The sequence below is a fragment of the Semicossyphus pulcher genome, unplaced genomic scaffold (genome assembly GCF_022749685.1).
Source record: "Semicossyphus pulcher isolate SPU_LCO1_2020_fin unplaced genomic scaffold, fSemPul1.0.p SCAF_2, whole genome shotgun sequence".
Classification (NCBI taxonomy): Eukaryota; Metazoa; Chordata; class Actinopteri; order Labriformes; family Labridae; genus Semicossyphus; species Semicossyphus pulcher.
Window position 1 is genome coordinate 19,353,900 of NW_027211693.1, and position 17,525 is coordinate 19,371,424.

Sequence of the window (17,525 nt, forward strand, 5' to 3'; positions counted from 1 at the left end):
CTTCACCTCATGTTGCAGCATGATAATGCACGGCCCCATGTTGCAATATATCTGTACACAATTCCTGGAAGCTGAAAACATCCCACTTCTTGCATGGCCAGCATACTCACCGGACATGTCACCCATTGAGCATGTTTGAGATGCTCTGGATCAGCGTATACGACAGCGTGTTCCGGTTCCTGCCGATATCCAGCAGCTTCGCAGCCATTGAAGAGGAGTAGACCAACATTCCACAGGCCACAATCAACAACCTGATCAACTCTATGCGAAGGAGATGTGTTGCACTGCATGAGGCAAATGGTGGTCACACCAGATACTGACTGGTTTTCTGACCCCCCCGAACCCCCCGAACCCCCCGAACCCCCCCAAATACAATAAAACTGCACATTTTAGAGTGGCCTTTTATTGTGGCCAGCCTAAGGCACACCTGTGCAATAATCATGCTGTCTAATCAGCATCTTGATATGCCACACCTGTGAGGTGGATGGATTATCTCGGCAAAGGAGAAGTGCTCACTAACACAGATTTAGACACATTTATGAGCAATATTTGAGAGAAATAGGCCTTTTGCGTACATAGAAAAAGTCTTGGATCTTTGAGTTCAGCTCATGAAAAATGGGAGCAAAAACAAAAGTGTTGCGTTTATATTTTTGTCCAGTGTAACTAAACTTGAACACAACGAAACCCATGTTGATCAAGTAAATTTGCATATGGTAATTCCCTCATCCAGGTGCAATTACCTCGAGGTGTATATAGATGTAATGACACAGCCAACCAAAGATCCGATGCTGCTTGTTGATTTTACTGCAACCACGATAATGCATAATTTTGGCAATCAGAAGCCAATGGTTCCGGTACCGTCTCTAAAATTGAGGGCCATGTGCCCGGAGTTGGAACTCTCCACGTAGTTTCTTGCTTCTGTAGCGCATGAATTTGTTCAGTCCTGTCTACTGGTTCCCAGTCTCAGTCAACAGAATCATTGTCCACGTCTGCCCAAGTCCTCTGGAATGTCGCGGATGAATCTGTATCCTTCTTTTCGGCCATCGACATTTGAATTTCAGATTTCCTACTGCTATTATTTAAACTATCCTTCAGCTCTACTGTCTGGTTTACATTTACCAATCCTTTTGATGTCGTAGATGTCATAATAGTTGTCGGTGTTGTCTCTACAGCCTTTGTAGGCACTGAAGATGTCATCATTGTTTTATTGGTAGAAGTTGTCATCATCATTGTCGTAACATTTATCCCCACCAAAGTTGTAGCTAGGTTAATAGCCGGAGTTTGTATATTAACACTACTGGTTGTTCCTGAAGTCACATTAGTGAATATCTTCTGTTCAATATTCACCCTTGGAGTGGTTTTTATAACGGACCCCTCTCGAATCTCTTTAACAACAGTAGATATCTGTGTAGGGACCGAGTTTTCTACCACCTGCATCATCTCGTGAGTTTTATATCCTTGTATCCAATAACTGCGATATGGTATAAATTCAAACTCTGGATCCAAATAAGTGCATGTATATTCCCCTTGATCTTTCCTTGTAACATTATGTAAGATAAGTGAACAATCACCTGTCATTGGAAACCACCACATTTTATTATGTATCTCATACTTTCTTTGATCGTTAGGCACACTGTCAACTTCAGGTCCTGTCATTACTATGTCTTTACCGCGACCATCTCTCCACATGGGGGCGTAATAACCTTTTCTATTCCATCTTCCACATTGACATGGAAGGTGAACCGCATTAAATAAACAAGTTTCAATCATAAAATCTGAAGAGGTTCTGTACCTGGTTGAGTTTTCTGTAGAGACTGACTGTAACACATTTTGGTCGTGATCACGGCCATCTTGAATGTACACCGATCAGTGTAATTTGTTTTTGTGACCACAGGGTGATGGCCATAAAATACAAGACACTTAGCAATATTTATATACTTTCATCCAGATTAAGTTTTTAAACTTTGCCCGTCTATAAGGAGTTACGTTTTATTATTTAGTTTGAATTTAGAACGATGTAAGCCTAGTCTACAAAATAGAGTTACAGTTAAAAGTTACTGTGATCATTAGTCTTGTTTTTTTTCGGTGTGCTTACATGAGTTGGAACCTGAAACAAATAATTAGCTCCGCTCAACAGACAGAAAACAGCACATTGATTTAATGATGTCGCTGCTTTTTTCCTACTGGTGCACCAATAATAAAGAAAACAGACACAAGTTAGTGGGCTTACTTTTCGCCGAACAAATCAATGCGTCATAAAGACCATCGCTGTGACAGATTCAGTCCCATTAAAACAACTCAAACCACCTCATTAACAGACCGGCCTATTTTTATCCTTCACTCCTATTCCTGTCATTTGTTTATGCGGCTCTGTTTTTTCTTTTTACATTGCTGAGATAACGAGGTTGTAATCATCGATGACGCAGATGCAAGGGAAGAAGCTGTCAGTGTGCACATGTCCCCTGCACTCACACACACACACACACACACACACACACACACACACACACACACACACACAAATACACACACACAAACACACACACAGTCCATGTGACAGACTTTGTGGATTTGAATCAAGTTGTTTCTGGGCTCACAGCGTCGTCGCACAGCAGGTGTACAGAGAACTCGAGAGAGGCTGTTGTGGGGGAGTGTCCCTGTTATTTTTCAGGTTTAAACCCGTCTGGAGAGTTTCCCCCAGAGGATTCTTGCCATGGTGATAACTGTCAACTACAATTAGTGAAAACACAACTTCTACTAGACTGAGAAGAGTATAAGAAAATCTGGAGACGCCAGACTCTCCTTTGAGCCGGCCGTGACACCTGCGGGTCTGGACTTTGATCACAGAATCAGATCTCTGATTGAAATAGTCGTAGTTATAATTTCATCAGGTTTGCATCAGTTGTTATGTAACAGTGATAAACAATTAAAAATTATATTTCTTAAACATGGCTGCAGCAGAACCAGAGATCTTCTTATACTCATATTCCACATATTCCTCTCCTTGTCAACACCTACGCCTACATTTCCCACAATGCATCTCAGCCGTCAACAGTTCAGTCGGAGCTTAATGTGGGTTATACTAGTAGCAGCTAAAGTAGTCTCGGGTTGCAAGCATGAAGCAGAGTGGAGGTGTTAAGGTCACCTCTGGGCACACGGCCAGAACTTCAGCCTCAGCCCATGTCCACTGTGACATCAATTGAGGCTATTTAACAGATTAATAAGAGCCAAAAAAAACATTTTCCACATTTACAAAGTAGGATTTCCTGATCTGTTCCTTGTCCAGTGGTGTTGAGCTCGAGTTGGCTGCTCTCTTCTTCTTTAATTGTTGTTCACATTTCACAAACACTTGGGAAAAAAAGGGTCAATGTCAGGTTCCTTCCATCCATCCGTTATCTACACCACTTATCCTGTTCAAGGTTGCGGGGGGGCTGGAGCATATCCCAGCTGTCATTGGGCGAGAGGCGGGGTACACTCTGGACTGATCGCCAGTCAGTCACAGGGCTGACACCTACACACCTATGGGCAATTTAGAGACACCAATGGAGGTGTACCTAACGAGCATGTCTTTGGACTGTGGGAGAAGGCTGGAGGAAACCCACACATGCATGGGGAATACATTCAAACTTTGAATCATGAACCTTCTAGCTGTGACGCAACAGCGCAAACCGCTCCACCGTGCAGCCCTAATGTCGATTCACTCAAATGTTTATTTCAATATAGTCTGATATGTCTATTTCTAAGCCACCTGTGATAGGCAGAAGCTTGCAGGTATATTTTTTTCCTTCAGGTGAAATATTTATTTTGGCTTTAGTGAATCAAAAAGTAAAAAATCCCTTTAGAAAAAGTTCACATCAAAAGATTTGGAGCACTTTGATGAAGAGTTTGCATAACATTAAACAACGTTACTCCAATTTGCCTATTGGCACTGCATTAAAATACATATTAATATATTATTATAATAAAATATATCATGGTTTGGCACACTAGTGATATTAGAGGAGGCCAGCAGGTGGCAGAGCTGTTATTCTGCTGAATGTATCTGAAAGAACTCGGATGGTAAAATCAGTGTAGAGACAAATGGCCATGTTTTAGAGCAAAAAGACATTTGTCAAGACAGAGGGGCTTCACTGAGCAGCTTTCAAACCTAAAAGTGAGCCTTATCTTTTTACACTGTGGCTATTGTACAAATGCACGGCGAGAAATAAGGCTCAAAATAGACGAAAAGATGAGAAGAGTGTCAAAAGAATAATGTCACCAACGTTTTCACACATTTTTAGACACACACAGGACACTTTTCAGAAGCAAAAATCGGTCGTAATTTATTAAAGCTGTGATCTGTGCTTCTGTGAAACTCTTTTTCATGTGTTCAGAAAGCTTGTGTATGTTAATTGGCACATGCATTTGTGGGTAAGCAAAATTAAGCACCAATTTCAAATCTTACATTGACTGATATTTGAGAATCTGACTCCTAGTCAATAAACTCTACATACTACATAATAAAATATACAGTATATACAGAGAGAAATAAAGGTCCATGCTGATATTAATATAACCTGTAATGTTTTCAGCTTTCTAACTGTGTTCAGACAGAAAATGAAGAAAATATTTGCTGTGCGTTACTCAAGTTTGCCAAGTTTGACCACAGGATATTTTGTGTTTATTTACATTAGTTTTACATTAGTATTATCTGGATTAACTTTAACATAGCTTTTTAATACTTGAGGTTGGTCGGGCCCAGTTTGATGACCGGTGAGCTAGGTCAGACTCAGCTCTGCTTGGACTGAAACCAACTACTGGCGTTGTGTTTCAACTGCAAAACATCTCTGCATCCGTCTCCAGTAACCAGGGTGTCACAGAGCAGCTGCAACCTGGCTCAGTGCAGCGGTTTGTTTGATTCGCAACAAATGGGTGCCAAAAGATAACCACATCATGATGCAGATTTGTTAAAATATGTTCTTTATCAGGTCTCTCTGCAAAACGAGACAAAAACTACTGATGAAATGTTTTAATGGAGTTCAGATTAATAATTCCTGACGCAATCTCAGGATGTCAGGAAAATGTCAACAACGAAGGCTTTTGTGGCACAGAGTGACATAATTTATTATTTATTATATTTAAGTTTTTTGAACTCAACACACAAATTTCAGTAGTGTCGCTCCACAAGAGGACCAAATTCGCACATTGCATGGAAACAACATCTGCTTCGCTTTTGGTCTGAACACGCCTTCACAATACAGTGCTTTATCTTTTGGCACTCTGAGGCCACTGTAACAATGGTGTGATAGGTGGCTCGTGTAACAAAGAAACATCAATTACATACATAAAATTGTAATGCTGCATAAATCAAAAAACATATAACAGTCATGAGAAAGGACAGTTTTAACTGTAAACAACACTGACAAAGCTAACTTTGTGTAAGCTAGGTTTCATAAAAGGCACATTAAGCCTCATCAGAATCAACAGCTGACACTCAGTGAACATAAAATGTATCATGACAATCTCACAATAGGTAACCTGTTATGTAGAGGGTCAACTGTGGCAGGCTGCACACCAGAAGATCTTTATTATTAAAGATGCATTCAATCGATCTGTGAATGAGCTGCAATGTTACCTGAAACCTCACTTCGTATGTCCCACTCCAAATAGGATACAAGTGAAGACGCAACACATTCTCAAACTGAAGAGGTAACAGTGTCACTGGTGAGTTTTGAGTGTGAGTAGATGCTGTCGTTTGAGAGACTTTAATTGATGACTTTGTTCTTGGCTCGCTGGGAGGCCAGACTCCGACAGTGCAAGAAGATGGAGAGGGGATGGATGAAGGCAAACAGGGTGAGCAGTATCAGGGCGATGTTCATCTGCAGGCATACAAGAGGAGAGTTCAAAGATTAAAGTGGTGATAGAGAGAGGACCAGCGTGTGTAGGTGGGATTTATTTATCATGTACTCACGTATAAAGGGTCTCCATCCAGAACTTCTTTCACCAGCGTGTAGCAGGGATACTGCAGCACAGAAAACACTGCAGACAGAGCCATGATCAGGCCAAACAGCTTTCCATAGTGGCATGATGGGAAACTACGCACACACACACACAAAGCAATGACATGGCAAAGAGAAGAAAGTGATGAAAAAGAAGATGGACATATATTTTTAAAGATTTAAAAATAAAAGTAACTTTTAGGATAACACTTCAAAATACTTACTTACACCATCAAGTCAGTGTGACTGAGAGTGAACTCTCCACGGAGTGTTGCAAACATGTGCATTTTTGTGTGTGTGTGTTTGTTACTCACGCCACACCGATGAAGGCTGCGTTGCCGCCGTACAGGAAGGCGCGGTTGAGCACCTGCAGGACGAAGGTGAAGTACTGCAGCTGCAGGTACGGGATGGCGGCGCAGATTGAGAAAATCAAGCACTGCACCGGTGTGAGGAAGAGAGAAAGAACCGAGGCCCGCAGGTCTGCCTCCTGCTCACTCTCTCCTACAAATAAGTGCACACACAGAAATGAAAACACACACACACACACCTTTCACCACTTATATCTGTATTTTAAGCTCCAGTATTTTGTAGTTTTTATTACTTAGTTTGAATTTAGAATGATTTAAGCCTAGTCTACAAAATATGATCCAGTGTCCATACTTGCATGTGTGTGTGGCCTGTTGGGTGCATCAGTTATTAGCTGTATTATATTACCTGCAGGCAGAGGTTTGCCCTTGTGTCGGTCCATGATGAGGCCGTTCCAGGGAGCACACAGCACGCCGCACAGTTGCGTAAAAGCGAAGGCATTGATGAACTGGCTCACTACAGGGACACAAACAAGCGTAAATCAGTTAGGTGAGAAAAGCTCCATAAAGGGACATAAGTGTGAGGTTACTTCTTTTTTATGAGGAAGTTTTAGATTTTCTACTTTGTTAAGTGTTTGTGTGTGTTTACCCAGTGAAGGCTCTCCCGCTGTCAGCCGCTGCAGCATGGGGTTGAGGGTGCCGATGAAGAGGTAATGTCTAAGCTGCATCACCGACAACCAAAGCAGGTGCCACAAAAAGAACCTGGACAGGACACACTCGCGGAAACTCTTCTCTGAGCCGACCACAGAGAGGAAACAAAAACGTAAAAGTCAAATGTTGTCCTGTTCAATCTAAGATGTTGTAATCTTAGCCGTATTTAACTCACCTTGTTTTATATTGACGTCCTTGCTGTTCGCCGTGTCCTCTATAGTCCTCTGTGCATTACCGTTCGCTGCGTGCAGCTCTGAGCTCTTTGATTTTCCACAATTGATCCTGACAAAGGTCAAAGGTCACAGGGTGTCAGTGACAGACTTAAGGCACTGTGGGAGTTCTTTGATAATTATTTACTTTATAAATTATGTTTTTCAAGCACCAACCCGTTTAATCACATAACAGGATATGAAGGATATTTCAGAGGGAGGATGATGTTTAAAAATAGCCTGGGAACCAGAATAATCTGAGAGCACATGTGTCAGATTATTGTTTGCTCTGACAGATGCGCCTTCAATTCACACAGAGTTCAGACCAGGTCAGGACTATCACAACCCTTTATCTCATACGAGGTGGGTGTAAACAATATCGAGGCAGTTTCCTAAAAAAACAAGATGTCTGCCGCTGATGTGGAATGTTATGAATCCACTATTATGTGAGTATCGAAGGACTGGACAGTAGTTCATTGTATGTATTTAAGTATGAAGCAGATGCTCAAACAGATTAATTAAAGGGGGGGTACCTGTGGAGTAGCTTAGTATAATTTACAGTTAAAAAAACTCCTCATTTTCCTCACACTGGTGCTCTGTGCAGGCCCTCATACAGCCTGAAACGACTCAGTCAGCTCTGTCCCTTCAAGAACTGCACTTTGTGATGTCACAAAGTGCAGTGTGTAGAAAAAACTGTGTGAAACCTGACTTTCACAGCAGCCTGCAGACTGAGCTGAGAAGCCTGGGGATTACTCCAACATACTTTTACCTTCAGATTTTAAAATGATATGTCCTAAAATGTGAAACAGCATAACACCCCCTCTTTAATGGATTTTTTCTTTCTTCTTGAATATGAATTAGACACTATAATAACTATATAACTAATGAGCCCTATTTACAGTTGGTTTATCTCTGAAGCATGTATGAGGTGTTGTCGTACCCGTATGTGTAGCCCTCAGGCAGCGTGTAGGGAATGAACTTCCTGGGCATTAGGAAGAAAGTCCTTAACAGGTGAATGACTGCACAGGCGGCCAGGAAGAGGAAGGAAGCTTGCAGAGAGATGCCATCCTCGTTTAACAACTGCAAGAGAAGCAGACATGAGCTGGTAAAATAAATCCTGTAGACTTTCTTCATGATAGCAGCACGTGAATGTTTCTCACCTTGATGACGAGGAAGAGTGCTGAGGAAGAGTCGAAGGCCCCGCAGTAGAGAGTGATGATGGTGGAGCGATGTGCGCCAAACAGGTTTCCAACCTTACAACAAATCAGTGATGCGTTTAGGTACACGTCGTTTTGTTATTAACTGTAAAATGTGTTTTATATTAAAATATGAGGATGTGGTTTTGTACTCAAACATAACAGTTTTTTCTGAGAGAGTTTATTGTGCTTTTAATCCACAAGATTATGAGCCTGGTGTGAAGAAGACCCTGGAGCCAACAGAAGAAAACTGAGGGGACTAAAAGGAGTCTCTCTGTCTTTGAAACATAATTTTGTTTTATTTTTCCTTGCAGCAATTTGACAATCTCAAACACTTTCCCAATCCCAAGCTCTCTTTTATACTTTATTTTTGGGAGGTTCTGACTAAAAAAGACAATTTGCAAATGCCAACTTGGACCCTGACAAGACACTTTATGACATTTTATAGAGCAATAGATTGAAAAATCAATGGATTAATGAAACCTGACAATAATCGAATACTTTCATACCTGCATGTTGGTGATTAGATACAACATGCCGCCCATTGCCAGCAGGGAGAGAGCGGGGAAGAGCAGGTTGGACAAAGCTGAGGGGGAAAGAAAATAAACAGGGGGGAAATGAGCGTCCGCAGCTCTAACATCAAACTTCTCCGCAGCAGTGGCGGCTGGCCAATAGAGGGCGCTAGGGCGCCGCCCTCCCTAGTGGAGAGTGTGTTTTTATTTTTATTTATTCTATTATAAAAAACTAATATTAACAAAATTACTTATTTAAATATGTAATATATATACATGTATATATGCAAAAAAATATATACATTAATTAATGTTCATTGGAAATGTGGGAAACAAGCGTTAGGCTACTCGTCTCTGCTTTAGGGGCGCTGGAAAAAGCTCCCATAAAGCAGAGACGAGTAGCCAATCAGGGACTGTTGCTGGGGCAAGATACGCGCATATCAACGTGAATTTGGCCAATCAGTGTCGTAGAAAATAATCCCTGAAGGACGATTGTAAACTCGGTTAGTCTTGGGGGTTGAAGTCTGATCAGTCTATGAGTGATGGAAATGACAATGATGGACGCTGACACCGCAAAAAACTCTGTATGCTCCATAAAAGCCTCCGTGTAAATCCGTTCGAGAGGAGAAGTTTAAGTGAAAAATTACGGATTAAAGAAACTGGACCGGATCAGCCAGATATTCAAATCAACCAACAAGCGAGTGAAAAAGGTAAAACCTACACCAGGGGATTTTCTTGCAACTGTTACACCAGAAAGGCTTGGCTAGCTGAATGTAGCCATGTAAATGCACTATTTTGCTTCCCGTGTTTACTTTTTAAAACTGTCATAGTTGGATGGTTGTTAAAAACTGAGTATGGCACAGCACAGCCCCACCTAGAATATTTTCCACCAGCCGCCACTGATCCGCAGTATTTCTTTTGACAATAAGGGACAGAGAGAGACGGATAAATATTTTTCACCTGGAGTGGAGAAGGCCACCATCAAGGCACCCATGGTGTAAAGAAATCTGGTGGGAAAAAGACAGTCCAGTGTTAGCATGTTGTTTTAAGAGTTAAGAAGGTGAAATTGGTGGTAAATGGATAAATCGTCCAAACAATTTCAGCAAGTAAAAGAAAAGTGTGAAATTAGAAACACACACAGGTTCTTCTGTTGATGTTTGGAGAACCTTTGCCAACTTTAATTTCCTTTTCTCTTGCCTTCCTGTGCAAAGATCAATCCTTGTCTCCACTCCAACGGTTTAGCTTTCCTGGCCTTTTATTTCCCCCCGCCTTCTTTTAGCAGAAACACGTGGATGGTTTTAGCACCAGTCTTTTCTTGTGGATTTACATCTGTGACATCTGTGGCAACAAACTAATAAGATGTGTGTGTGGTGTTTTTACGTGATAAATATCAACTCTAAGGCGGTAGGACGGACTTTTTAGGCCCGTGGCTGAACGTCTGCACAACACAAAATATTTTTTCTTCCTAAAATGCTGATTAATGCTCCTGACCTTTTCTGTTTCTCTTTTCCTCTATCTTTTTTATGTACATTTAAATGTTCTCATAAGACATCATTTTCTCTACAGTCGCCATCGCTGAGTCTGGGTATGCTGTAGGCTGCATCTCCATTTGTGTGTCTGGAGACCTCACTTACTTTACATAACATCCCTTAATGAAGCTATTCTGACCTCTCATCCCCAAAGATCTAGAAAATAATTACTTCTCCTAACTATTTGTTTTGCCCGCAGTTTTGCCCGCAGCCAATAGCAGAAAGTCTTACATTTAGTGAATGTGTGATAAGCCAACAACTCCAGCAGCTACAGTCCACTTTGCTCTAGGATAAGCTAGCGTAATCATAACTTAACATAAGAGATGTTTGTTAACCAAATATTTGCCTTAACCCAAAGATAAAACTTACAAGAAACTTAACACCTAATTTTATAAATATTTCTGTCACCATTAGCTTACAAAGATACACTTATTTGTTCTCTCAAACAAATTCTGAAATTGACCATCAGAACATAATAGTGGTAAAATGTAGCAGGCCCATGGATTATTTAATTAACCTAAACCATGATCTTTTCCCAAACCTAAACTTAAACCGAACAAAACTGTGACAACCTTTGTTGTTTGGTGAAAGCGCTACAAAACAACTTGGTTTAAGTTTGATTAAAGGCCATGGTTTGGACTAAAATCAAATGACAAGCATGTAGTTAGGTTTCACAGGGGACCCAGTGGCCGTAGCTCGCACTGGAACTGTATGTCCCGCAAAACAAGTTCTTCCGGAAATACTATGTTTTTCCTTTGTCCTTTAAACCAGGGGTTCTCAAACTTTTTGGGGCCAGGGACACACAAATACTTAAGACTTGTCTCATAGTGATAAACAGAAAAACATTTCAATTAGAATCATGTTAATACCACTTATGTACTTTAAAACAGAAGGTCATTTTATTCATATTGCTTGTGGACTCAACTTGACAGCATTTAAACTTTTCAAGTAATTGATCTTAAAAGCTTTTAGAAAATTAACAGGAGCAAGACAGCAGCAGGAACGATTCGTTGCACCTGAGTGAGTTGAGTGATTCATGACAGATTGACGTGATGTGTCACAATCCAATCAGTTTCTATCGGTCCAAAGTGGACATGGGCGGGAGTAATGGACACAATATGCTTGTTTCAATGGCGCAAATGGTCCTCATCTGTAGACATGCCGTTTTAAAAATGCAAAGTGCCTTTAAGTATCACAAAAAGTAATATATAAATAAAATGCATTATTATTATTATTGATATAAATTTATTATAATTATTTCGCGGACCCCCAGGTCATGTTTCGCGGACCCCCAGGGGTCCCAGACCCCACTTTGAGAACAACTGTTTTAAACAATACACTGCTCTCTTTGTTATGCAAACCTGAATGTTTCACCTGAGCAACCTGTTACTGTTTCATTTGGCCACTTTACTTTTTTACTTTTACAGCATGTGTTATACTGTTGGGTTTTGTTGTTTTATTTTGGGCTGGAGATCTCCGGTAGTCTAGTTATTTCGTCTTTTGTTTCATGATAGTTTTAGTGTTTAGTTTAGTTTAGGGGGAGGTGCTGGGAATGACGGCCCATTGCATGGCTGGCCCAGCACCTGCCCATTTTTGTTCATTTTGGCCGGATCTCCAGCTCCTTTTCTTTTCCCTTAGTTTAGTCGTGATGATTTTGATCTCTTTATTAAATAAAAAAAACCTGTGAGTTTCAAAAGTTGTTATGTGTGGCGTCCTTTTTTAAATATGTTTTGTCTCATTTGTCTCATTGTGAGCCTTTGTTTTGTCTTGTATTTAGTTAGAGAGGCCGTAACAGTTACAAACACACATACCTCACAAAAAGGAGTTGCAGTGCTTTCTTAAAATAGTTTTTTTTTGTATGAAAGCTCAAGGAAACAAGCTTTCTTGCATTTTAGGTTTGTGTCTTTTTCATCTGATGGATACTGAGTTATGTTTTGAGCCTTTTCAAAGTCAGCGTTATGTTTAATTACAACATGTGAAAAGAGTAAAGTGCATCAACTGAAGAAATCTCTTACTCTTAAATAATGTAAAGATTATGTGGACTCACATTCCAAAAATCCGAGCGACTGTGGTACCAAAGTAGTCAAAAATGAAGCCATTGGGCAGCAACATGAAATTGTTCATAAAGGAGGCGATGGTGAAAACCAGCGATAACTGCTCATCCTGTCCAGTGCAATCTGAGGACACATAAACATAGAGAAATACAGGGGAATGTTTGACAATGGGGAATTAGACTGGTGACAAAAGTAATTTCTTGAGATATTCACCTAAGCCCTGGGTCGCATTGACTCCTGTGGAATTGACACACAGAGAGCTGAAGTAGCCCTCTGTCTTCAGGACAAACGAAAGCGAAGCCCACCCAAACACGGCTCCAGCGAAACATAGACACTCCACCAGGCCCGAAGCAAAGGTCAGGCCGCGTTTCACCAACAAGCCATTCCCGAGAACCGTCATGGTCCCCCCACACACACGCGCGCGCACTCACTCACTCACACGCACAGTTCACAAACACTATCTTTTTACCTGCATGGACACACACAGACACACATGCACACAGACGGTTTCTGTTGCTGCACCTGCCGACAAAAAGGAAAGAAAACGAGGAATAAATGTCCTTCTGGTGCCTTTAGAGAAATGTTTATAAGAGCTCATTCTGCACCTTTAAAGCAATGACATTATAACTTTCAGATAAAGAGGACATGAACTGACATGAGCTAAAACTGGAATCAACAGAGCACAGATTGTCTTGCTTGAGTCCAGATCATTAGGTCAAAACTCCTCCAAAAACAACAGATGAATTACAGGTTTTATAACATTGAAAAAAAGAATATTATTTGAGACCATTGAAGGTAATTAAATATCCATTCTATAAAATAGAATGAGGCCACATAAAAGTTAAATCAACACAAAAACAACGCACCTGTAAAGTTGTCTTATAACGAAGTTTACTCTGTAGTACTCACAGTTCAGCCTCTGAGGATCCCCCCCAAATGTCCTCCAAAACCACATCTCTCTGCTTTTGCCCCACTCTGGTTTTTATATAGGCCAGCTCTTCCTTCCTCTTCTTTACCAGTTCCCTCCCTCTCCTCCCTCCCCTGTGCTTTTTGTCAATTACTCTCTCTGATGTGCTCAGCACTTTGGATGGTGCTGCTCTTTTGTCTCGTAATATGGCTAAGTTTATTAGTCGTAAAACCTGATAAACCAGAGTTGAGACCAGGAGGCAGAGCCGTAGTCCCAGTCACGCAGGCCTTTTATGACAGTTAATCAAAAATGCTTTATTAAAATTAAAACAACAACCGAAGTTATGCCAAAAAATATGAGAATTAAATGTGGTCTGTTAAATATCAGATCCCTGTCATCTGAAGCTCTATTAGTGAACGATCTGATATCAGATTATTTGGCTGTGTCAGGAAGAATATGTCAGCTTAAATGAATCCACTCCTCCCAGTCATCTTAATACTCATATTCCTTGAGGCACTGGTCGAGGTGGTGGAATGGCAGCTATTTTCAGTCCTAGTCTTCTAATCAACCCTTGACCAAAACTTTGTTTCTCCTCTTTTGAAAGCCTTGTTCTGAGTTTTTCACACCCAGCTTGGAAAACTTTACAGCCTGTTTTATTTGTGATAGTATACCGCCCTCCTGGCGCATACTCTGATTTTCTAACTGGATTCTCAGAGTTTTTATCAGATTTATTCCTGAGTTCAGATAAAATAATTATTGTAGGGGACTTCAATATCCATGTAGATGTTGATAATGATAGTCTTAGCATGGCATTTATGTCCCTTTTGGACTCTATTGGTTTCACTGAAAGTGTAAACCAGCCTACTCACCGCTTTAACCACACCCTCAACCTTGTTTTAGCTTATGGCCATGAATCCGAAAACTTAATTGTCTCTACTCTCCAGTTAACAAAAATGTACTCACAAGATGTTTGTCTGATAGGACTGTAGCTAAATTTAAGGAAACAATTCCAGCTGCTTTTAATTCTTTACCACATCTGTTTACTACAGAAAGCTCTGATGCTAATGTTAGTCCCTCTCATCAGTTTGTTGATAGTACTGCAGGTATGCTGAAAAGTATCTGGATCAATTGCCCCCTTAAAAAAGAAGATTATTAAACAACAGAGGCTAGCTCCATGGTATGACTCAGAAACTCGTAACCTGAAGCAAATGTCATAAATTTGAAAGAATGTGGCGATCCACCAAAACAGAAGAGTCTCGTTTACTCTGGCAAAATAGTCTTGTTAAATATATAAATAGTCATGGAGTTCCACAAGGTTCTGTGCTCGGACCGATTCTTTTTACCTTATATATGCTTCCTCTTGGTAATATCATGAGGAAACACTCCATTAATTGTCATTGTTACGAAGATGATACTCAATTATACTTATCAATGAAGCCAGACGAAACTAGAAGCATGCCTTAAGGACATAAAGATCTGGATGACTAGTAACTTTCTGCTACTTAATTCAGACAAAACTGAAGTTTCCAACACCTTAGAGACTGGGCGGATCTGACACACCAAGCTCCTCTCTGTCTCTCTCTCTGTGTGTTTCTCTCCCTCTCTCTCTCTCTCAGTCATATTAATGAAGCTCATTAACTCTGTATCTTCTGGTCCCATTAACATTACTAACCATATATCTTCCCGGGAGTTCTCGTGCTCCCTTGTCTTGAAGGTTCCTGGGGATCGTTGCTGCAGACCACCTGCTGCTGTGGACCTGCTCAACTGCAACAACTACTAACATCAGTCTCCCCCATAGTATCATTATTGTTGCTGCTAATGCTAATAGTAGACCTGTTAACTCCAACTGTTACAATTACGATTACTACAGCCTTTATCATTACTCTGCTTCTCACGCTATTTATTTTTTGCTCATTTTCACACTAGTGTACCACTATTATTGGCATTGTAACCCTAAGTATGTATTACCTGTTGTTGTTGATGTAACAAGAACATATGTTGTTGTTGCTCTCTTTGCCTGTCTCTATCCTGCATCTCCTTCTATCCCATTTTTCGGCCCATCCAGTCGAGGCAGACGGCTGTTCAACATGAGTCTGGTTCTGCTCGAGGTTTCTGCCTGTTAAAAGGGAGTTTTTTCTTTGCCAATGTGCCGAATATTGCTCAGTGCTACTCATGGTGATTCATGTTGGGCCTCTCTTTAAATAACATAAGAAATAGTCGGTCTAGACCTGCTCTTTTAGTAAAGTGTCTCGAGATAACTCTGGTTATGATTTGGCGCTATGCAAATAAAATTTGATTGATTGAGCACAGAAAATCCCTCTCCTCTGGAGGATTATGGCTGCAAAAAGTAAACACTCCAGATTTCCCACTAAGCCGGTCATGGGTGCAGCTGAACCATGAGACATACCAGAGCATCCAGATGAAGATGCTGGTAGGGCTGGCAAGACTGTTTTGGCCAAAGGGTCATGTGACTTGCACATGGAAACGGCTTGGTGAGTGCTGTGCGGATGCTGGCTGTCATATCTGAGTCCAAGTGAACAAAGCAGCCTTGATAGGCCTTATCACTCTCAGACAGGCACTCCTAACAAAGGATGCTGCAGTACTTCATGACATTTCGTGATGCTACAGGCTTCTCCAGAAGAACTCACTGTTAGCTTCTTTATCTCCTGAGAAGGTCATCATATTTGACTGAGACACGGAAATTGAACCTCAGACTTCCAGATGCACCTGACAGGTCACATTAATCAGACGTCTAGTCAGCTTAGCGAGGCAAAGATACAACATACCTGATAATTAAAGCGACCATGTGTAGAGAAATTTTATTTATGTACACAAATCTTAATGATAATAATAGTAGTAACAATAATGACTTTATTTATCGCACCTTTAATGCAAAGATGCTGCCAAAACCTACACATATACATTACAATTTTTCTTGATTGCTTTGACCTGCTTAAAGAAACTGGGATCCACTCGATTTTCATCATCACTGTCTCAGCAGAGCACAAGACACCTCTTGCAAATGTGTTAACCCTTTCTCATTGGATTGACACGTTGTCCCCTCCCTTTTGCAGAACAGTTAACACGGATGTCATTCATGCAGTCCAAACTCCATTGTTTTAGCTATGGTAACCAAACAGAAACCATCTGTTCCTAACTATGAGAAACTACCTACATCAGTATGAAATCACTGAAACACCTATTTTTAAATTAGCAATCAGTCTGCAGGCCTTCAAAGGTGCAGCGTCTGTGTTGTACTTTGCCAACATGGATGGAAGAGGTCTAAGGCAGATGAGAGTGAGTATCAATAGTGGCTATTTCTTATACTCTACAGTAATAGATTTTTATACTTTACTGTAATAGATTTTATTTTGGTTTACATGTATTTTGTGTAATATTTACAGTATTTCAGTTTTCAGCCACAGTTTGAAAAAAAGAATCAATGGAATCAATAAAATTAGCATCAAAGCATTTCTGATTCTGGATCCAATTCTTTGCAAGAAGGCAAATTTGACAACAAATGGCACTGGCATGACAGCTACGTACAGTAATAGGCTACAATGCCAAGCAATGGTGCACTGATTCGCACTGAGTGCTGTATTTTGTATTTTGTTGTCCACTGTGTAATCGTTGATTGGAAGAGCTCATACACTTGTTTGCAAGTTGTGTTGTTTGAAGGCAAAAATTGCTTTTGTTGCATATTTTAAATGTTTTGGCACGGTAAGAGCCTTTTGCAAACAAAATGTTGTCGACCATGAGTGCCACTGTTTCGGCCTGTGTGTTAACTGTTTTGAAAATGTGGAGTTGTCTGCTGCGTCAAAGCAATCAAGAAAAACTGTAATACACCAAAGCCTAGTCCCAGACTAAAATGCCTGTTTGAGCTGTCTTAACTTAAAGTGACTTGCACAGACCTATTTTAAAATAGTCATAGACTTAGCCTGTTCTGGATTAAACTAAGCTTATTGCAAGAGGGAAGGTTCAAGCTACTCTAGGCCTAAATTGAAGCTTAAATTAATCCATCAAAGAGGCAGGTTTAACTTCTGCTTAGTACTATTTGTGAAGAAGAATGGACTATTTGGAATATCTAAATGAAGACCAACATGCACTACAGAGGCCAGCCAGAC

At 40.6% G+C, this 17,525-nt stretch overlaps 1 protein-coding gene across 1 annotated transcript; it reads right to left on the reverse strand.

Moving 5' to 3' along the window:
• Nucleotides 1-5,744: 5,744 nt before the first annotated feature.
• slc43a3b (solute carrier family 43 member 3b) lies at nt 5,745-12,894 on the reverse strand. Its single transcript, XM_069670452.1, has 12 exons — nt 12,708-12,894; nt 12,488-12,617; nt 9,872-9,918; nt 8,909-8,985; nt 8,364-8,456; nt 8,144-8,283; nt 7,170-7,276; nt 6,933-7,076; nt 6,693-6,800; nt 6,293-6,479; nt 5,951-6,074; nt 5,745-5,858 (listed from the first exon to the last, which is right to left on the reverse strand). Exons 1-12 carry the CDS (start codon nt 12,892-12,894, stop codon nt 5,745-5,747), a joined length of 1,458 nt encoding a protein of 485 aa, XP_069526553.1.
• Between the last annotated feature and the right edge of the window lie 4,631 nt (nt 12,895-17,525).

Bases quoted from the DNA above. Each gene is read 5' to 3' on its own strand.
- slc43a3b (XM_069670452.1), bottom strand. From the start codon at position 12,894: ATGACGGTTCTCGGGAATGGCTTGTTGGTGAAACGCGGCCTGACCTTT. The intron at 8,284-8,363 runs GTGAGAAACATT...CTTCTCTTGCAG, and splicing joins CACTCTTCCTCGTCATCAAG to TTGTTAAACGAGGATGGCAT. The intron at 6,480-6,692 runs GTAATATAATAC...ACTTATTTGTAG, and splicing joins GGGCAAACCTCTGCCTGCAG to GAGAGAGTGAGCAGGAGGCA.